Source organism: Arachis hypogaea, chromosome 13 (genome assembly GCF_003086295.3).
Source record: "Arachis hypogaea cultivar Tifrunner chromosome 13, arahy.Tifrunner.gnm2.J5K5, whole genome shotgun sequence".
Lineage (NCBI taxonomy): Eukaryota > Viridiplantae > Streptophyta > Magnoliopsida > Fabales > Fabaceae > Arachis > Arachis hypogaea.
This window is the reverse complement of record NC_092048.1, coordinates 46,332,767-46,355,642: the sequence shown is the minus strand read 5'-3', so window position 1 is coordinate 46,355,642 and position 22,876 is coordinate 46,332,767. Positions and strand designations below refer to the sequence as shown.

At 35.9% G+C, this 22,876-nt stretch overlaps 2 protein-coding genes across 2 annotated transcripts; one reads left to right on the top strand and one right to left on the bottom strand.

The window, feature by feature from the left end:
* Positions 1-8,626: 8,626 nt before the first annotated feature.
* LOC112738286 (uncharacterized) lies at positions 8,627-10,612 on the bottom strand. The gene is made up of 2 exons (XM_025788657.3): positions 10,130-10,612; positions 8,627-9,944 (listed from the first exon to the last, which is right to left on the bottom strand). The coding sequence occupies exons 1-2, from the start codon at positions 10,349-10,351 to the stop codon at positions 8,712-8,714; spliced, it is 1,455 nt and encodes a 484-aa protein (XP_025644442.1). The 5' UTR covers positions 10,352-10,612; the 3' UTR covers positions 8,627-8,711.
* Positions 10,613-16,006: 5,394 nt separating this feature from the next.
* LOC112733988 (uncharacterized) lies at positions 16,007-17,236 on the top strand. Its single transcript, XM_025783145.1, has one exon. It carries the CDS (start codon positions 16,007-16,009, stop codon positions 17,234-17,236), a length of 1,230 nt encoding a protein of 409 aa, XP_025638930.1.
* Positions 17,237-22,876: the final 5,640 nt, after the last annotated feature.

The following is a 22,876-nucleotide window of genomic DNA, read 5'->3' as shown; positions in this document are numbered from 1 at the left end:
GGATCAAGATTATTGTGAATTAAAATTTTATTACTATTTACCACATACAAAAACACCGTTATGGGTGAAGAAGAAGTAGAATAACCAGTTTCTACCTAAAAAATAGAACTAATAAGAGAGCAAATAAAGAATTAATTGCCTAAACAATTGTAATCTTAGTGATTAGGTTATAGAAAATCAACATTCAATATTGAAAAGTATTTGTTATCATTATTGTTTTAATATCCATTTTTTGTGAAAAAAATTGTATTTTTTAGTTATTTATCCAAACGCTACAACTTTAAAATAAATACTTCTATAACTAAAAATCCAAACACAAAATAACTTATTTATAAGCTGCTATTAATAAAAGTTCTTATACTCTTTTTCCAAAAGAGCTTATTTAAGTTGTTTACCCAAACTGGGCCTAAGAATCCCCCAGTTCTTACCCCTTCCTTCTTTCTCCATCAGATAGAGACGGGCATTCTGTTTTATGAGATGAACCCTCCCTACATATGTGAGGATCTTGTACAGCATAGGTTTTATATAGTAGATGCAGAGATTAGGACCCATATGTATGCTCTACACAACCACCTTTTCCGTCATCCGATTAACACTCCTTCTTTAACCCTGATATGCCTTATGAGTTCTTGTTACATTGGCTTCATCCTGATGCTCTGTTTCACCCGTTTCATGTACCTCATCAACATCCTGATCAGCCTGAGGATCAGGTAGTCCTTTAGCCTGAGCCTATGGAGGAGCATGTACTAGAACCTATACCTGAATGGGATATTCCTGTAGAGCATATCACAGTGTTTTCGTCTAAGCCGTTATTTGAGGAGCTGCATACCACCTCCATTAGTAGACCGACGAGTGTGGGCCAGAGCACTAGTACGAGTGCCAGGACCCCTCCTGAAATTATTGAGATTTCTGATGATGAAGACGAGGATCGTGAGGAGCGTTCAGATGTGATTGAGATTTTCTATGACGACGACAGCTGATGCTTGGGAGGTGAGGATGTGGCTTTTGGGAGTTTCTTTTGTGTTAGTCTAGCTTTTGTGTTTAGTCTCTCACTTTGATTTGAGTCACTGAGAGAGTAAGATGTATATAGTTGACTAGGCTAGTTTTTGGGCTCCAATTTAGGGGCCTCATATATGGATTAGGGTCCGGAGTGTTGATGATGTATATAGTAACAAAATGTGAAGGATTGTATGCTAACTTGTGACATATATATAGGAGAGTTCTTTAGTGACTTTAGTTTTGGTGACTAAGGATAGCATAAATTTGACTTACAAGTAAAATATTGACACATGACAAGAAAATCAAATCTAACACTAAAATGATTCTCTTTTTCTCATATAATTTTTTATAATTATTTTTATCAAAATAATTTTAAAAAAATAACACCAAAATAATTTTTTTAATTATACTTATAATTATTATTTTATTATTATTTTTATTTTTAAAAATAATTTATTATAATTATTTTTATGATTGTTTTTATTAAAATAATTTTTTATAATTATTTTAATTTTTTAATTATTTATTATTATTATTATTTTTAATAATTTCTAAAAATAAAATCAAAATTATTTTTTAATTATTTTTACCAAAATAATTTTTTTATAATTATTTTTTTTGTAATTTCGAGAAACTACCACGAAAATGAAATTTTCTCTCTCTTATAATTTCTTATGATTATTTTTATCGAGTAAACTACCATTTTTACCCACGAAAATTGAAAACGCTGACATATCTACTCATAAAAGAAGAAAATTACCATTTGTACCCATGAAATATGGATTCTGCACAACAAAATTATGCAAACACTAAAAAATCACCTAAAATTCCTAATTACCCTTATCTTCACCGCCGCTTTTCTAATCTTAAACTCCACCACCACCCAAACTCTTCTTCACCACCACTCTCATCCCCAACTACCACCACCACAACCAGCTCGCTGCCCTTCTCTCCACCGTCGTCCCCTCCGACGACAATACTCCCACTCCCTCCTCCTCCACCACCTCCGTCTCATAGGTCGCGCTCCCAGACCCTTCCCCTCACCTCGCCGCCATCGCTTCCCTCCACCGCACCATCCTCTACCCTCACAACTCTCTCCTCATTACTCGCTCCGCTCACTTCCTCTTCCAAAGTCTCTCCCAACTCCTCTCTGACAAGTAAGTTAAACCCTAATCCCCACTTTTCAATTTTCAGTTTTCAAAATTTTTTCCAATTTTCTGATAAAAATTTCATCTTTTGTCGTTCTTTGTTTAGGTTGTATGAGGTTAGGCAAGCAGCTGTTGTAGCATATGGTGCACTATGTGCAGTGATCTGTTCGATTTATGTGACATCAAACAGGCGACAGAATCATGTTATATTTGGTGGTTTGGTTGACCGTTTCATAGGTTGGGCGTTGCCCTTGTTAAAGCAATGTCAACGCCATTGATGGGACGAAGGAATTGGCACTGAAAGATTTGCGTGAGTTTCTTAATGTTGGGAATATTGGTGGAGCTGAGAGATATGCTTTGCCAATTCTCAAAGCTTGTCAGGTGCTGCTTGAGGATGAGAGAGCATCATTGAGCTTATTGCATAGGCTTGTTGGGATTATTACTTTGATATCATTAAAGTTCTTGAGGTGCTTTCAGCCTCATTTTCCTGATATTGTTGATTTGCTTCTCGGTTGGGCGCTGGTGCTAGACCTTGCTGATTCGGATAGGAAGGTCTAATCGTGGGTTCCGACGATGCCACCAGAGAGAACAATAGCACGTAATAGAGAGAGGAGAAAAGGGAGAGGCTGACTCTCTGGAACAGATTTTGGTATGGGAAGGGGTGAAAAGAAAAAGGGGAGAAGACGATGGTACTAGTGGTGGAGACTGGAGAGAAGGGTAGTTTAGGAATTTCATTTAGTTTTTTAGGATTTGGATAATTTTGCTTGCAAAAACCATTTTTTATGGGTACAAATGATAATTTTTGTCTTCGATGGGTAGATATGTCAGCGTCTTCAAATTTTGTGGGTAGAAATGATAGTTTACTCATTTTTATCAAAAGTTTTTTATAATTATTTTTGTAAAATAATTTAAAAAAACTGACACCAAAATGATTCTCTCTATCATAATTTTTTGTAATTACTTTTATCAAAATAACTTTTTATGCTTTCCACTTGTCCAATATTAACGAAGGTTGTGATTTCACAAATTTGTTTCCATAATTTATCATTTTCAATATAAGATTGGAAATGTTTAGACAAATTTGTGAAATCACGACCTTCGTCAAGATTGGACAAGTGGGAAGCATAAGAAATTATTTTGATAAAAATAATTATAAAAATTTATAAGAGAGAGAGAGAATCATTTTGGTGTTAGTTTCTTGAAATTATTTTATAAAAATAATTATAAAAAATTATTTTGATAAAAATAATCATAAGAAATTATAAGAGAGAGAATTATTTTAGTGTTAGTTTTTTAAATTGCAAAAAAATCATTATAAAAAAATCATTTTGGTAAAAATAATAATAAAAATAATTATAAAAAATTATTTTTTAAAAATAAAAATAATTAAAAAATAATTTTGATTTTATTTTTAGAAATTATTAAAAATAATAATAATAAATAATTAAAAATAAAAATAATTATAAAAAATTATTTTAATAAAAATAATCATAAAAATAATAATAAAATAATAATTATAAATATAATTAAAAAATTATTTTGGCATTATTTTTTTGAAATTATTTTTATAAAAATAATTATAAAAATTTATAAGAGAGAATCATTTTGGTATTAGATTTGATTTTCTTGTCATGTGTCAATGTTTTACTTATAAGTCAAATTTATGCCACCCTTAGTCACTAAAACTAAAACCACTAAAGAACTCCCAATATATATATATATATATATATATATATATATATATATATATATATATATATATATATAGGTTTATGCTACGTGTACACCAAAATCAGTCACCAAAGTCAGCTATCAGTATAAAATACATGTTGAAATACAAATACACATTGAAAATAAATTAAACCACCCATATATTTATACACAAATACATTAGTGACTGATTTTAATGACTGATTTTGGTGTACAAATAGCATTTCTATCTCTGGTGTTTGTATTATTTTATCGTACTTATTTAATTATTTTAATTTTTCTAGAAATTCGATCGTGCGCTAACACGATTACAGATTTAATAATAAATATTTAGTTAATTTTTGGAAAAGTAAGTTAATGACGTTTGATTTTCAGTATAATCATAATGTACTGAAAATTAGGTCGTTACATAGACGATGGACATAAGTTGCTTTGCCCATGGATCGACAATGACTGCCGTGAAACACTGGCACGATTTCCTCCTACAGCTCCTCTAGTGTTAGTTGACAATTTTAGAGAACTTTGTTATTCTCTTTTGCGGCACTCAGCTCTTCCACGTGTTTCATTTTCAGCTATAGAACACATGCAAAGTCGACTATTGAAAGACTTTCTAGGACAATCATTATTTCTTGATTTTGGAAATAGATCTGCAAGAAATTTTGACATAGAAGTTATAGCAGTCAAGAAGAACGAAAATTCTATTTCTAGGTAATAACAAGTTTACTTCTGTGTTCTAGAGACTTAACGATAAATGCATTGGATGAATGATCTTTATTTATGTTAACAAATTTCAAATGTCTCATTTATTCTCTTGAAAACATCTTTGTGTATGTTGGCACTTCTTTTCATTCCTACCTTTTTAGTGTAATTTATTAGTGTTTATTTGTAGACTCAAAAGCATACAAGTTTATGTGGTTGGAATCTTCGCCCTGTGCCTTATGTAGGTGATTGCAAGGATACAATGGAGAAATCTATTAAAAAATACAATTATTCTGGATCCTTCTTCGACAACAATTTTGAAACGAATAACTCAAAAGACTCTAATAGAGAACAATTTTGTGGAGCTACTATTGGATTGTGGACATTCAGCACAGTTCCTTAAATCACTTTGATATTTAATGCCGTTGCCAAGGATTGAACCAAGGTGACGCGGGAATATTCATCCGTATTTTACCACTTTGATACTACTTTATTCAATTTAATGAATCTGATAAAAATATACATAAAATGTGAACATCTAGATGATAAAGCGTTGAACACTACATGCTTCTTTTTTTTACTAAAAATAAGGAGACTTGAACTCTTAACCTTTTTTTTTTTCTCAAAGATAAATATTATTTTATTAATATAAAATAAAAGTATTTTCATAAGGAAGTACAAAAGAATTGGGTATTTCCATTTATCACCAACTGTGACAGAAAGACTAAGAGCTTAAAGAAGAGTAAAGTAAGAGTAAAAAAAATTAGCAGCATCTATCAGGTATGGCTCACGAGTTCATGTACTAAATTGCTGGCTTCTTTCACTATCTCTAGTGTCGGGCTTATTACCTTCTAAAAAATACACCGATTCCTCGCTTTCCAAGTGTCCCAACACAGCGCCGCTATGAGGAGGGTCTTTTGTCTACCGTCGAATTGAGCCGCTGCCCAGGATAAGACTCGTTGCCACCAATTGAAAAAGGTCTCTTCTTCTCTCATCCATAGGTCAGGGGTTATTAAGCTTAGGCTCCATATTATTGAAGACAGGGGGCATTGGAACAAAGCATGAGAAATTGATTCAGCCTTCAACATGCATCTTGGACAAGTGGCAGGAGTGGATGCGAACCGACTGTGAACTTGTTGCAACATCGGAAGCTTTTCATGAAGACTTTTCCATAGAAAAATCTTAATTTTATGTGGTAATTTCAACTGCCAAATACTATTCCAGACTCTGTTGTGTATGTTCTAGGGCCTCAATGAAGTAGGAGAATGAAAGAATTCATAAGCAATTTTGTATCCTGACCCAACTTCATATATACCGGATTTTGTCCAGCACCAATTAACTTCATCCTTCTCCTCTGTTGGTTTGATTGAAAAAATTTTATTGCATATATCAACTGAAAAAATCAACTCAATCAGATTTCTATTCCAACTTCTACCAGGATTTAGTAACGCACTAACGTAATACACTTGTAGATTTGGCAGGATTGTAAGTGCATTTTGAGGGATATTAAGGGGCACTGGTGGTGGGAGCCAGGGGTCATGGAAGATGCGAACATTAGTGCCAGAGCCTATTTTCCATAACAAACCTTTCTCGATCACCTTGCGCCCTTCAAGAACACTTCTCCAGCCTTACGACGGTACACTTCCTATCTCTGCATGTAGGAAATCTATATATCTAAAATATTTAGCTTTGAGCATTCTTGATAGAGTAGAATATAAAAAGATTATGTCATTTGAACTATAACTTGTTGGCAACACTACATGCTTAATTACATAATAAAAATTTAGTAATTAAGTTAATCTTTTAATATATTTTCAAAATGCATGTTTGTTTGTTGCTTCTCCTCTAAAGTCTGATCCTGACAAGTGACAAGTGACAACTGCATCTTCTTCATTTTCACTGCCTTCCAACAGAAATAATTAAAAATATTGTGCATCTCATCTTACCAAAATATGACTAGTCCAAATAAAAATTTGTTGGATTTTTTTTTCTATCGTGTAATATATAAAAAAAAAATTAATTTCTAAAACTAATTAAAAGGACATTATTTTTTCGGATTCACTTCTTTTTTTTTTTTTACCAAAGATAGGAGACTCGAACCCGCAACCTCTTAATTGAGTATGGAAAGACTATGCCATTTGAGTTATTACTCATTGGCTCGGATTCACTTCTTTGTTTTGAGTTTTCGTAAAGTTTTTATGATGCACACAAAATTTGCCCATTGCATCGATAAACTTGGTTATTTACAAAATTTGCTTATGTTATGGTACGATTTAGATGGTACTAATTTTTTTCAATTAATCTAATTTTTTTCAAATAATTTAAAATAAAAATTTTAGTTTAAAATTTAAATAGATATAATTTAAATTAATAATTTAATATAATTTGAGAAATATCTCGTATTGTTATACTCATATAATTAATTATGTTTATTCGACTTTGAAAAAAAATTAACTTTTTGAAAATAATTTACTCGTATTATTTATTCTAATTTAAAAATAATACGAGTATGTTTATTTAAAATTTAAAAATTTTAAATAAACCTATTTATATTAATTTTAAAATTATCTATACTTCTATACTGTGTATAATGAAAATACAAGAAGATTTAGTATTTTAGTATCCAATTTTCTTTTCCTAAAATACCCTTTGTTGTTCATAATTTATAAAAAATATTATTCCCAAAATTTAAACCTATAACCTTTTGTTCATTTATAAACCAGTTACCATATCTACTAATTCAATTTTTATTATTTTTATACATTTATAATTTATAAGTTATAATTTATAATCTATAATATATATAATGGGAATATAAGAATATTTGGTGTCTAATTTTCTTTTTCTAAAATTCACTTCGTTGTATATAATTTAAGAAAACGTTATTTTTAATATTTGAACCTGTGACTTTTTGTTCATTTATAAACCACTTACTATGTCAACTAATTCAATTTTATTACTTGAGTAAAGTATTGTTTTTGTTCCAATCTTTGGGGTAAATTTTAAAGTTATCCTTAATGTTTAAATCGTTCTATTTAAGTCCGTAACGTTTCAAAATTAGTTCAATGTTGTCCTATCATTAGGGATCCGTTAACAGAATTGACAGCAGGACAAAATTGAGATGATTTTGAAACGTTAGAGACTTAAATAGGACAAAAACGTTAGGGACAAAAATAAGATATAAAAATAAATTTTAATTTTATTCTTTAATAATATCAATTTTTTATGGTACATAGTTATTCAATTATTTTTTAATCACATCTAAGTAAATTACACTTAATCACATTACTTTCATTCTAAATAAATTTATTTTTTTTTATAATTTTACTCTTAAAAATTTTTACTTATCATGAAAGATTTTTATAATTTACTTTTACTCATCATTTCTATAATTCTAAATAAAATTTTTTATAACTTATTTTTATTACTCATAATTTTTTTACTCATAATTTTTACCACATGCAGAAAAAAATACTCATATTCTTCATAATGTTGTATCACCACACACTCTCCTTTATATTAAAAATAAAAAGCATCAAATAATCAAGTGCGTTTATTTTTATAAATTAAATTAAATTATTAATTTAAATTATATCTATTTAAATTTTAAATTAAAAATTTTATATTTACAATTTTAAATTATTTGAATAAAATTGGATTAATTAAAAAAATAAAAATATACTAATACCATCCAAATCGTAAGCAAGTTCGTTGAACTCATAGACCAACTTTATGTAAATAGGCAAGTCCGCTATTTTAATAGACGAATTTTGTGTGCATTGCAGAAGTTCTCTCTCTATTAAACAAAGCTTATGAAAAGACAAAATAAAAAAAAAAAGTAGATTCTGGAAAATAATGTCCTTTTAAGTTGTTTTGAAAATTAAAGTCTTTTTTATTATACATTTTATGAAAGTGAAAAATCCAAATTCTGTATGCTTAAAACTCCAATTGAGCAGGGAAGTCAAATAAAAAATAATAATAATTATACACATATGCTAAATTAGAGATAATAAATAATGTATGTACATAAATCCGAAAATCATAAGTTACTAGTCTAGGCATGAATGACATTGGTCAGAATGAATAGTTAATATTGTTTACTTCTCTAGAGTAATAGTAACACATGTGGTGGTATCAGTTTTCTCTGAAATTAGCCTAAAATGACAAATTCCACAGCAGCACAGTAAGAACTACATTTACACTAAGAATCAACCATACATCATTGAATACAAAACTTGAAATTCCAAAAGAGGTTTCTACAAAGGAATCCTCATCGTAACTCCCTTCACTCATCTCAAAATTCTCAACTGTTGAAACTCCCTCAGAATTAGTTATTTCCTGTAAACAAGGTTTCACACTATAAGGCACTGGTGTCACTTGTTTGGCAACGTAGCACAAGTTTTCATTATTGTTCCAAGCAGCAAACCGCCTTCCCAATTTCCCATAAAACTCTTGTGAGAATTCAAGTCTCCCTGTCAAGTTGTTTCCATTGACATGAAGAGCTTTAAGACATGGCAGGTTCTCAAGATTCCTAGAGAGACTTCCATTAAGGTTGTTGTTGCTAAGGTCAAGAAACCTTAGCCTTTTCATTTCTGTTATGGACTCTGGCACACTACCTTCCAAACCCATGTTGGAAAGGTCCAAAGTCTCAACTTTTGTGAAACTTCTCCACTTTGTTCCCAAGAGATCACCCCCTATTGGATTGTTAGACAAGACCATATCTTTTAAGGAAACAAGTTCTTTGATTGTCTCAGCCAAACCACCAATAAGTTTGTTATGACTCACATCAAGTAATGTGAGATGCTTTAGCCTTCCAAGCTCCATTGGCAACAACCCTTCAAGCACATTGTTGCTCAAATCAAGCTTTAGAAGTGAACTCCAAGATCCAACTATTGGTGGTAGTGAACCTGAAAGATTGTTCCTGCTTGCATCAAATATCAAAAGCTCAGAAAAGCGTCCATAAGTGATTGGAACCTCACCAACCAAGTTGTTTCCAGCAAGGACTAGTTGTCTCAACTTAACCAAATTGCCGATACTTCGTGGCAATTCACCTGTGAGACTATTTTCCAGCAAAACAAGAGATTGAAGGCTTCTAAGGCTTCCAATTGTGGATGGAATGGTGCCAACAAGACCAGGGTTTGATCTGAGTATCAAAGATTCCAAACTTTCTGAGAACTTCTCCCAACCTGAAATTGGGAGTGTAACTGGATTTTTGTTAGGTGAAAGAAAGCAACTGGTTAATGAGAGAACTTTGAGGTGCTTGAGCTTGAATAGTTGTTCTGGGAATTTAGCATCATTGCTGCATATGAGAGAGTTGTCAAAAACTTGTCCAAGGTTCACAACAGTTACATACCAGAATCCATCATCATATAGTTCACATGAAACTCCCTGCAAATTTATTCATGAAATCAAAAAAAGAAACTATAAAGAATGCAATGATAGCAGGTAAAAGTAACATTTTGACATTCAACACAGTTTACTAAACACTGTTATTACTGTTCCATTAAAGTTTTGACTTCTGAAAAACAAAAAGAAGAAACAGTAGAAACATTGTTGTGTTCAGAATTTCAAACCTGTATTGGAGTCCAGCCACAAGGATCTGGATAAAGGTCTGAACCATTCCACCATTTTCCTACAAAACCCTGAATCACATTGTAGATGACTTGCTTCTCTTTCTCATCCATTGGTGACAATGAAGAAGAGTCTTGCCCCTCACAAACACAAAAAAGCAAAACCATGAGGAACATAAAACAAACAGCTTGTGTGCACTTCCTTGATATAATCCTAATAGCCATAAATATCACCCAATCAAACAATCAAGTCAGAAAAATTTAGCTCAGGAAATTGTGAATTTTATCAGAATAAGTATAGCAACTATGTGTTAATAGTAACACTTGTACTCAAAAGGACGGAAATGGAGGCAAAGGTAATAACAAGAGTGGTTCTGAAAATTTGAGTATAAAATGGTTAAAAAACATTCATGGGGTAGAGAGGTAAATTGACCAATAGGGTTGTGGCGAAGAAGTTCAACAGTTCAGGCTAATGCATGTGCATGCGCATTTTCATGTGCCTTTTCTTTTCTTTAGTTATTATTGTTCAACTTGTTATTGACCATAATAATTTCTCTAATATTTAATTCCCACATGGTTATAGTTTGAATGGGGGAAGGGCCTTAAATGAATGAGGGAGAAGCAGAGGAAGATTGATCCAATTATTAAAGCAAAGCTTCAAAAACTTTTGAGAATAAACCGGATAATCTAAAGATTTTTAATTTAAAAAACAAATATAGTATTTAATTTAGAAAGAATATAACTTGCAGTAGTAGAGCATTCAAATTTTCAATACTTGTTTGAAGGGATAAATGTAGGGTGTTCATAGACCGGATCCAATTCACATATCTGCTACGTTTATTCGAAAATTATGAATATCGATCCCATCCGTAAGACTATCAGATCGGATCCGATCCGCATACTAATAAGATCGGATTCCGGATTTTATGTAGATATTCGCGGATTCACAAAAATAAATAAATAAATAAGTAAATATTTTTTTATATTTGATTTTAACTAATAATTATCATTATTTTTTTATTATTTAAAAAAAGTATGTTTAATATTATTTTAAAAGTAAACAACTAAACATGTTTAAAAGAGTGAAAAAAAACAATTTTATTGATATTTTTTAATAAAAATAAGTTTTTAAAAATATTTTTATGTTTTGCGAATATATCCGAAATCCGATTCACACACCGATCGGATCCAAACTTAAAAATCGCGAATATCGAATCTTATTTGATGATTTTAATGCAGATCGAATCGATATTTTAATCATATCAAATCTAATCTGATTCGTTCACTCCTTAATAAATAAACTGCCCATTCTCGACTAACCCAAGTTAGTTTAAGAAAAAACACTTAATCAAAATATATATAAAATCTAGACATTATTCTAGATCCAACACCTCATTTTTCAACTTCAATATCAGTTCTTTAAAATGTTCTTTGTTGAAAGTTGGTGGTCACATTCAGTAGTTACGCATGTATATTTATTCTGCATTAAAAAAAAGTCAGGAAGACAATAAATTTTTTTTGGTAAAAAGATGTTATCATTATTATTACTAATGTGTCAATCCTTATTTTTATATATGTTATTGAAAAAGTGTAAAATAGTAATTTAGTCATTAAGATAGTTAGTAAGTTCTTTAATTTAATAGTTAATTGTTTCCTATTCAAATTTAAGGAATACTTTTTTCACTTAAAAAAAATCGAAATACAAATATTCATTATATATAATATAAATTATTATTATTATTATTATTATTATATAAAAAAATTAACCATCGTCATTATATATTCTACAGTTGTAAAATAATTGATAAGAAAAAAAATTCATAAATTGCTAGTTATTTATATATAATATTTGTAAAACTAAAATTAAATCTTGTCAAATCTATTATATTTTTGTTATTAATTTTACAATTAAAATACACCATATATTTTTCCTTTACTTCATTACAATTGAAATTAAATCTTTTCCTTTAAAATTAAATAGTTCTCTTTTTCTTTTTCCTTTTCTCTAACTCTCTCATTTATTTACTCACTTTATCTCTTTCATATATCATTATTAATGATTAATTACAAATTCGACAATATAAAATGTATAACATAAAATTTTCTAATTACAATTAAAATTAAATTGAAATTGAAATATAACTATATTATATTACTAATTTAATAACTAAAATGTGTCACATGACACACTTTCTTTAAAATTGAGATGAAATATTTTCTTTCAAAATTAATAAACCTTCTTCTTCCATCGTCTTATCTACGTCTCTCCCATTCTTTATTTCTCTTTACCCTTTCTATTCTATATATAACCTTAGAGTACTAATTACACAAATCAATCTCTAAGGATTTTAAAAGCGGACATTTTAGTCCCAAAAAAAAATTAATACACACAAATCAGTCTTCAACCTTTTTTTTCTGTCAATCATAACAGTTCCCAGTCTATTTTTTGACGTGACTCACTAACAGAAAATCCTAAGTTGGCACATAAACATGTACATGTGGCAGTTGAGTGTCCACGTATTCGAGAAGGACAAAACAGTCCTTGGCCTTGTAATCAAAACAGTGTCATAAGATGGCAATCCCCTAATCCCTAATTCACAAATTGCGATGCTGTTCTCCCCAACAACAATGGTTTCCAAGACTAACATGCTCTAACTTACACACCCACTCCTGCGTCTTCTCCTTTCAATCTAATACTGACACAGACACACACAACCCTTACTCTCTCTCTCTCTCTCTCTTTCTCTCTCTTACTCCTCTTCACCGCAACTTCAATCCCCCAATTGTCACCGCCACATCCACACAAAGCAACGTCGAGGGAGCACACATTTTCTAGAAGGTTCCACCCGCACTCTCACCACCGTCTTTGGGATGGCCCAACTCACCCTCAAAACCTTCTGCCATCAGCTTCTTCCGATATGTCTATGTCTTCGGTGGGGCTTTTATTCATCGCATCGCTGTAGGATCGGACAGGGCTCACAAGTTCCTGAACACGCCACTGACATTGGTGGCGGCAGGGCTGGGAAAGTGACAGGATATATATAATGGAGTTCTGATGGTTAGAGTTCTACTGAGTTAGTTTCCAAATATCCTGTGAGAGAGACAACCACTGTCCGTCATCAGAAACCTGTGGCGGTGATTGGAGGAATGCCGAGATACTCGTCGACAGGGGCGGATACACGGAGAAGCCAGGAGACGTCGCCAGCAAAATTCTTGAGCTGTGACAACATCTTGCGAAACGCGGCGGCAGGGATGATGGTGAGACACGCTTTGATGAACTTGGAGGTTTCAATTCCTAGAGATGAAAAACTAGGGTTTTATGAGGAGCTTTAGTGATGAAGAACGAGACCTCCATTAGGAACAACACCGTTTTTTATTACAAGGCCAAGGACTGTTTTGTTATTCAACTGCCACGTGTGTGAGTTTACGTGCCAACTCAACATTCTCTGTTAGTGAGTCACACTAATAGACTAGAGACCATTATGTCTGATAGAAAAAAAGGTAGAGATTGATCTGTGTATTAATTTTTCTTAAAAACTAAAATTTTCGCTTTTAAAATCCTTGGGAATTGATTTGGGTAATTAATCTTATCTTTGTAATTTATATTTTATATTATATATTACTAATTTAATATATCAAGAGATATTTTTTCATTACAATTAAAATAAAATATTTTTTCTAAAATTAATAAACTCCCCTTCTCCTTCTTCTTCTTTATTTTTATCTTTCATTCATTATCTCTCTCTATTTTTTTATTTAAAAAAAATAAAATTTATAAAATAATATCATTTAAATAAATTCATAAAATTATAAAAAATAAATTAAATTTATAATTAAATATGATTAAAGAATGATCCCATAATATTATTCATATAACAAATATATTATTATTATTATTATTATTATTATTATTATTATTATTATTATTATTATTATTATTAGTTTTTTATTTAGTTTTAAATTTTTACCGCTTATTTTTCTAATCTATATTTGCACTTCTTTTTCTTCAAATATTTATTACATATAATTTGGAGAGAATACTAATGTTGTAATTAATAATTAGAATCAAGATTCAATTATTTCAAAAAAATTAATTTTGAGTTAACTTTATAACTATTAATATAAATTTTTTTATACTAATACCTAATTATATTTATATATAAATAGAAATTAAAAAAAAATATTATTTTTAAATAATAAACATAAAAATTAATTATTTTTATATCCAACAGACTTAATATCTAATCAAATATAAAATATACACATTAAATTTTTTAAGTTTTAGATAATAAATATTAAAATTAATTATTAATAAAAAATTAAATTTTTTCATATAAAAATAACAACTAAAAAATTTGTTATTTAATTTTTTAATTTACAGAAATATTAATTTTTTAGTAGATAAAATTTTTTTTTTTTTGACAATTTTTTTATAAAAATAGTTTAATTTTATAAATCTTTTTTACTATAATTTATCATATCAGAATAAAACTGATATAATTTTAAAAAAAATTATTTTTGTAATGTTATTATGACCAAAATACTAGTAACGAAGTAAACGTGATTGGAATGGTTGTATTGAATACTAATTAGTAGATTTAGCGTTGCACGCATTATTATATGATCATTTTGCATAATTTATGAGGACATTATGAGGAAGGTACTGTTGGAATCAACGATGACAAACTAATGAACATTACTGCTCTGATTTATAAGATACAAAAAGATACCATAAATATACAGAATGATATCTAAAACGATTATATTGTGAGTGAGTTCGGTTGGAACTTTGGGGCACCATATAATTCTTATCTTTTATGCTTCTATCTCTATGTAACAATCACATGCATATATTTGAAATATCAACTTGTTCTGGTCCGGCTCAGTTGGACCTGTGTCCAAGTCCGCTGACCCGACGAGTTGGAAAGATCCGAACCAAGTAACCTAGGCGTCGTCACCCCTTCTACCTGGCACCTGATAGTTGGGGAAGGAAGCTTTTTAGAAAGTGGGTCTTTTCAATATGGGACTCGTCCTAGTACAGACTACATAGGAGGAGGGTCCTACCCCTCTCCCGGAGGTATGTCACTTAACCCTCACTTTTTCTGCCGCCTTGTACGGATTCTGACTTGAACGTCGGAGTCCCTTTTGCAGGTGGCTCTCCCCTCACCACTTCATCAGCCCGGGAGATCCTCGAGCTCCATTCCTCTCCCTTCAACGTTTGCTCGGAAGGTCCAATCACGCACGAGCGACCCGGATCCAGGTTCCCCATCACCCCCGTGTATCCAGGGCATCCGACCTGTTCAGGAACTGACCGAACATTGGCGCCGTCTATGGGACCTCTGCGTGAATGGATTTTCTTTTGGGTCCAGTGGAAGGGCAAAAGGGAAGCGAGCCGCACGTAGAGAAGAACGCTCACCGAACCAGTAGGGTGGCCTCCTTGGCTTCCTCCCGCGAACGCACGAGATCCCCCTCCCGTGGGAATGAGCTTCCCTCCCATTCCCGGGAAAGGCGTCCTTTCGGAGGAATGGGAAGTGACAACGCGAGAATAATGTAGGAGTTGTGCCACAGGGTGCAAAACCTTGAGAGGAAGCTGGCGACCAGGGAGCGCTACCAGCCCGGCCCGAGTGAACCTCGTGTCCGATCTCCTCAAAGGAGAGGGGAAACCCGAGGAAGAAGTCCACGAAGGAACCACGCCAGGCATACACTGGGTTCCCGATCCCCCCGACCCGCGTGGAGTCAGAAGGCCAAGGGAAAAGTAGGGAAATACCGAGGAGGCGATAAAACCCCATAATCTACACTCGGCCCTTAGCGACTCACGCTGAGGAGGAAGACCGAGAAGAGAGTAGGGAGAGACCGAGAAGGCGACGAAATCCCATAATCATGGGAGCAACCCCTTTTCACCACTCCATTCCTGAGGTCCAGCTGCCAAAACATTTCAACAAGCCAACGGACATGAGATACGACAGAACCCAGGACCCCCAGGAATACCTAACGGCCTTTGAGGCCAGGATGAACCTGGAGGATGTGGGTGATGAGGTGAGATGTCGCGCTTTTCCCATGACCCTGGTAGGACCGTTAATTCGATGGTTCAACGCGCTCCCTCAAAAGTCCGTGATGACTTTCACGGATATAACCCGTGGCTTTCTAGCACAATTTACCACACGCATTGCCAAAGCCAAGCACCTGATCAACCTTCCAAGGGTGACCCAAAGAAATGGGGAACCGACTAGGAAGTATCTTGATAGGTTCAACGATGAGTGCCTAGAGATTGATGGCTTGACCAACTCGGTGGCCAGCTTGTGTCTGACGAACGGGCTGTTAAATGAAGACTTCAGAAAATACCTCGCTACCAAACATGTGTGGACCATGCAGAAAATTCAGAATATGGCGAGAGAATACATCAATGACGAGGAGGTCAGCCAAGTGGTGGCGGCCAACAAATGGCAGCCCGCCCATCTTCCTAATCGCCAGCCCGGAAACGGGGAAAGGCCCAAGGAGCACTCCAAGGACGGAGGGCCGACTAAACCCTTCAAACCTTTCCCACGAGTAAGAAGAATCACAAACTATACTCCTCTGATGGCCCTGATCGTTGAGGTATACCAACAGATAGCCGACAAAGGCATCTTGTCAAAAGCCCGCCAGCTCAAGGACAGAACTGGCAGAAACAAGAATCTCTACTGTGACTACCACAAAGGTTTCGGCCATAAAACCCAAGACTGCTTTGACTTGAAGGACGCTTTGGAACAGGCAATTCGTGAAGGCAAACTGGCGGAGTTCTCACAGTTCATAAGAGAATCCAGGAGGCAAGAGCGCGACCGATCTGACGATGACAGAAGCCGTGTTGTGAAGCCAAGGCAAGAGCCTGAAGAAGACAACGACAGCAGCCTCACTGTTGTGAATCTCATAGTCGAAAGAGACATAGCATCGAGATCGAAGTCAGCAGCAAAGAAAGACGCCAAGATTCTGGCCGTATCATCAACTAACCATGGACCCTCCCTCAGGAGAACCCCAAGGATATCATTCGGAACAGAGGACCAATGGTTCCACAATATCCCGGAGAACCCGCCCATGGTAATCACGGCAAGAGTGGGAACGGGTTTGGTAAAGTGAATTCACATTGACACCGGCGCTGACTCCAACATTATGTTCCGAAACGTGTTTGACGCCCTGGGCCTCCACTTGAAAACTCATCAGTACGGGTGGTTGGCCTAGGAGATAATTTTATAAAATCTGACGGGATAGTCTCCCTCCTAGTCTCCATAGGAGGAGGTCAAGGAAAGAGGTCGCTAATGGCGGAGTTTATCGTTCTAAGGGACTCTACGACTTACAACCTTATCTTGGGGAGAAAAACAATCAACAAGTTCTGTGCGGTAATATGCACTAAGCTGCTGATCATGAAGTTTGTAGCCGATGATGGATCGGTGGGATCCCTTAGGGGAGACCTGGAAACGGTGGTCGTGTGCGACAACGCCAGCCTTTCCCTAAGGAAGAAGTCGAAGGAGGCGTCTGGGGTCTTCCTAGCCTACCTAGACGCTAGGATTGACGACAAACTGAGACCGGAGCTTGAAGGAGACTTGGAAAAGTTTAGGGTCGGGGACTCGGAGGACAAGTTCACTTTTGTGAATAAGAACCTCCCCCACAATCTGAAAGACCTTTGATAGAGATGATTCGAGCAAATGGCGACTTGTTCGCCTGGACACCTGCGACATGCCGGGGGTCGACCCTCAGCTTATGTTGCATCACCTAGCCGTGAAAGCAGATGCGAAGCCCGTAGCCCAACAGCGAAGGAAGATGTCCTAGGAGAGAGCTAATGAGGTGGCCAAGCAAACGGCCGGCTTGCTACAAGCAGGGTTCATCCGGGAACTAGACTACTCGACCTGGCTATCGAATGTAGTCCTAGTCAAGAAAGCCAACAGGAAGTGGAGGATGTGTGTAGACTACTCTGACCGCAACAAGGCATGCCCTAAGGACTCCTTCCCCCTCCCCAACATTGATGCTTTAGTGGACGCGACCGTGGGATATCATTTTCTGAGTTTCATGGACGCGTACTCTGGTTATAACCAGATACCGATGCACCAGCCGGACGAGGAGAAAACGGCGTTTGTAATGCCAGGTGGCACTTACTGCTACAAGGTAATGCCATTCGGATTGAAGAATGCGGGAGCGACTTACCAAAGGTTGATGAGCAAGGTTTTCAGTGACCTGATCAGAAAGTCGGTAGAGGTGTACGTAGATGACATTTTGGTAAAAACCGGCCAATCGGGAGACCTAGTCGATGACCTAAAGGTTGTGTTCACGTCTCTCCGGAAGCACAACATGAGGCTTAAGCCTCTAAAGTACGCCTTTGCCATGGTAGCCAGGAAGTTCCTGGGTTTCATGATAACCCAGAGGGGGATTGAAGCCAACCCTGACAAATGTGAAGCTATTTTGCGAATGACAAGCCCGGGGTGCATCAAGGATGTACAGAAGTTGGCCGGGAGGCTCACAGCCCTATCTCGTTTTCTCGGGGCATCGGCGGCCAAAGCCCTTCCATTCTTCAACCTCATGAAAAAAGGAATAGCTTTCGAATGGACCCTAGCATGTGAAGAGGCTTTCAACCACTTCAAAAGCATACTTTCGGCACCACCAATCCTTGGCAAGCCCAAGGACGGCGAGACGCTATTCTGTATTTGGCAGTAACGGACGAAGCCTTGGCGGTCGTCCTTGTCCGAGAAGAAGGAAGGGTCCAACAGCCAGTCTACTTTATAAGCAAAGCATTGCAAGGTGCAGAGTTAAAGTACAGCAAATTGGAAAATCTAGCCTATGCACTACTGACCTCGTCCCGAAGGTTGCGGCAATACTTCCAGGGACATCAAGTAATCGTCAGGACGGATCAAGCGATCTGCCAAGTCTTGCAAAAGCTCGACCTGGTAGGACGGATGATGACTTGGGCAGTCAAGCTGTCTCAATATGACCTGCATTATGAACCAGACATGCAATTAAGGCCCAGGCTATGGGCGACTTTCTAGTGGAAGTAACTGGAGACCCTCATGAGGCCCCGGGCATACGGTGGAAACTCCATGTTGATGTAGCTTCCAACCAAATGTTTTGGGGAGCAGGGATAATCCTTGAAAGCCCGACATGAATGGTGTACGAGCAGTCCATCAAGTTCGAGTTCCCGGTCTCTAACAACCAGGCGGAATATGAGGCCCTTATTGGCGGCCTGCTATTGTCAAAAGAAGTTAGGGCGACCAGAGTAGAGGTAAATAGCGACTCTCAAGTTGTCACCTCCCCAATCAATGGAACTTATCAAGCCAAGGACTCCCTGCTACAAAAATACCTGGAAAAGGTCAGGGGTTTAAGCAAGGATTTCGATGAGGTCGTAGTGCAGCATGTTCCAAGGGAAAGGAACGCACGAGCCGACCTTCTATCAAAACTAGCCAGCACAAAGCCAGGAATGGGAAACCGGTCTTTGATCCAAGGATTGGTAAAAGAGCCAACAGTCGCCCTGTGCGTGACCCGAGCAGACGTCATTCCCTTATGGATCGACCTAATTACCGACTTTTTGGAAAACGGCAAGCTTCCCGACGACTGCAAGGCCGCAAAAGCGTTAAGGAGGGAGGCGGCCAAGTATATAATAGTACAGGGCCAATTATTCAAAAGAGGACTGAACCAACCTCTATTGAAATGCCTACGCCCAGACCAGACGGACTACGTATTAAGGGAAGTCCATGAGGGGTGTTGCGGCCACCATATCGGCGGAAAGGCCTTGGCCCCAAAGCTCGTGAGGGCCAGTTACTTTTGGCCCTTGATAATGTCAGACTCCCAAGAGTTCGTCAAGAGATGCAAGAAGTGTCAAGAGAACGCTAATTTCCATAAGACCCCGGTGGCTGAGTTGAGTTTGCTAATGGCCTCCCGACCTTTCAGTCAATGGGGGATTGACCTTTTGGGACCTTTCCCGGTAGGCCCTGGACATGTTAAATACCTGATTGTGGCCATTGATTACTACACGAAGTGGGTCGAAGCGGAGCCGCTGGCCAACATCTCATCAGCAAATTGCCGTAAGTTCATGTGGAGGCAGGTAATTTCCAGATTCGGAATCCCGGAGTCCGTGATATCTGACAATGGGACGCAATTCACAGATAAGAAGTTTGGGGAGTTTCTTACGGGCCTCGGAATAAAACAGAAGTTCTCGAAAGTAGAGCACTGATGAGTCCATATTTGACGATATATTTTGGCTTGATTTGAATGGATTTCATCACATAAACTCACACTTAATCACCAAAATAGCATACCTTTGTGTTTGATCCCTAAATTGAACCTAAATATGAAAACATGCGTTTTTGTGCTTATATTAGTGATTTTAATCCCACTTTTATGCCATTGGGTGCCATGACATGTTTGTTGAGTGATTTTAGGTCCTAGAGGCAAGATTGGCAAGGCAAAAGTGGAAGGAAGTATGTACAAAGGGAGAACACATGAAGAAAATAAAGGAGAAGCACAAAGCCATGTGTGTACACACAATATCCAGCACGTACGCACAAGAAGGAAATCAGCATGCGTGCGTACGCACAATCCTCCGTGCGTACGCACAAGTGGACATTCAGCGAAGTGTGCGTACGCACAGATCCCTGCACGTGGATTCATTAATAGAACACGTGATCCGCGATTTTTGGGGGCTTTTGGCCCAATTTTGGAAGGCTTGATGCTGAATGGAAGTGCTATATGAAGGGGAAATGACCACATATGAAGACATTAGCTTACATTAGGTTTTAGTTTTAGTTTTCATTAGTTTAGGAGGCCTCCAAATATGCATTAAGAGTAGGAGTAGTGTAGAGTAGAAAATTCTCTCTTAGGGTTTTACTTCACTTTCCATTGTAGCATTTTACAGTCAAGTTTTCATCTTGGATTTTGCTTCTTTTATTGTAAGTACTCTCAATTTCTCTTTAATTACATCATCTTTACTTTCATTTTCTCTTGGTTTAAGTTACTTTGTTAATATTTCCAATTTTGGGTTTCTTGAAGTTTTGATTGATGAATTTAATATTTTATGCTTTATATATACTTGTTTGATTGTCCATTGTTGATATTGTGAATAGTTTGGATATAGTTTTCATTTTCCTTTACAATGTCTCATGTTTTGGTTATATGCCTACCAAGTGTTTATGAAAATGCCACTTGGAAATTTTGAGTAGCTTTTCACACCTTGACTTGGGAAATGAGTTCCTAGGATACTAGATCATAATGTCCGACATTTAGTGGCAATTCTTGGGTAGTTAGTTGACTCTTGTTTTCATTGACGCTAGCTTTTTACCAATTAATTTGGCAAGTTAGCTAGGACTTATGGATTAAGGTCAATTATGCTTACTTGACTTACTCCTCGATGTTAGGTGTAGACGAAGTGAGATTGACTCATCATAGTTGCCATAGTTGTGGTTATGACGATGATAGGATTCCTTGGATCCTCATTCCCAAGTCAAGGCTCTTTATGCATTTATAGCATTTTCACTAGTTTTGACCTTATTTCCCTTTTTATTTGCATTAATTCCCAATTTTGATCATCTCTTAGTTCTTTTATTTCTTAGTTCTTATAATCTTTAGTTCTATGATTGCAAAACCCCTTTTCCCCATAACCGAAAGTGTAACATTTCAATTGCATTCCTAGGGAGAACAACCCGAGGTTTTATTACTCTCGGTTATATTAGTATTTGAAAATCAAACTTTGCTTGTGGGACTTAGTTGTTGATTTGGGCTATACTTGCAATGAATAGATTCTATTTTGAGAAATTCTAGATCAACACTAATTCTCACATCAAGCACCCACAGACCAATGGCCAAATTGAAGCCGCAAACAAAGTCATCCTCCAAGGCCTCAAGAAACGGCTCGATCAGAAGAAGGGAGCGTAGACAGACGAACTTGCGTCAGTCCTATGGTCCTATAGAACAATACCACAATCCACCACTGGGGAAACTCCTTTCCGACTTATCTACGGGGTTGACGCGGTGATTCCTGTAGAGGTGGGGGAGCCGGGTCCACGGTTACTCCTAGGTGGAGTCGAGGAAGCCATAGAAAAGGACCTAGTCGACGAGACCAGGAAAATGGGCACTTGTCTAAGATGGCACTGAAGCAGAGAATAGCCCTATGTTACAACGCCAAGGTGCTAAGAAGAAGTTTTGAGCCAAATGACCTAGTCCTACGATACAACGACGTAGGCCTGCCGACCCCCGGTGAAGGGAAATTGGCGGCTAATTGAGAAGGCCCATACAGAGTAAAGGAAGCGGTCGGCAACAGGGCTTACAAGCTGGAACGTCTGGATGGGAAAGAGGTACCCCAAACATAGAACGTGGTGAATTTGACAAAGTTCTACCTTTAGAATCTAGGACGAACCCGATGGCCACCCATTTCCCCGATTCAGTAACACCCGTTTTACTTCGTGTTAAAGTGTTTTGTTAATTTTTGTCATCGCTTAACATGTTTCGATTTTTCTATTTTATTTTATTATATTTTTATCTCCATTTTTATTTGCGTTGTCAACTAACTAGTTTGGCACGATTACGGGCTCACGGGACTGATCACCCCATGGAGCCAATGATACTGTGAACGCTACACTAAACGAATACAAAAGTAAAAGCCACAACTCGAATACTTTAACATGAAAGCCACAAATCAGCTTCGCTAATTATCATCAAACAAAATGGTAAACAGTTCGCTAATTACCAACGTCGAGCAAAATAGTAAACATTTTTTACACAAACAACCAAAAAGTCCAA

Bases quoted from the DNA above. Each gene is read 5' to 3' on its own strand.
- LOC112738286 (XM_025788657.3), bottom strand. From the start codon at position 10,351: ATGGCTATTAGGATTATATCAAGGAAGTGCACACAAGCTGTTTGTTTT. The intron at 9,945-10,129 runs GTTTGAAATTCT...ATAAATTTGCAG, and splicing joins GTGGCTGGACTCCAATACAG to GGAGTTTCATGTGAACTATA.
- LOC112733988 (XM_025783145.1), top strand. From the start codon at position 16,007: ATGGGAGCAACCCCTTTTCACCACTCCATTCCTGAGGTCCAGCTGCCA.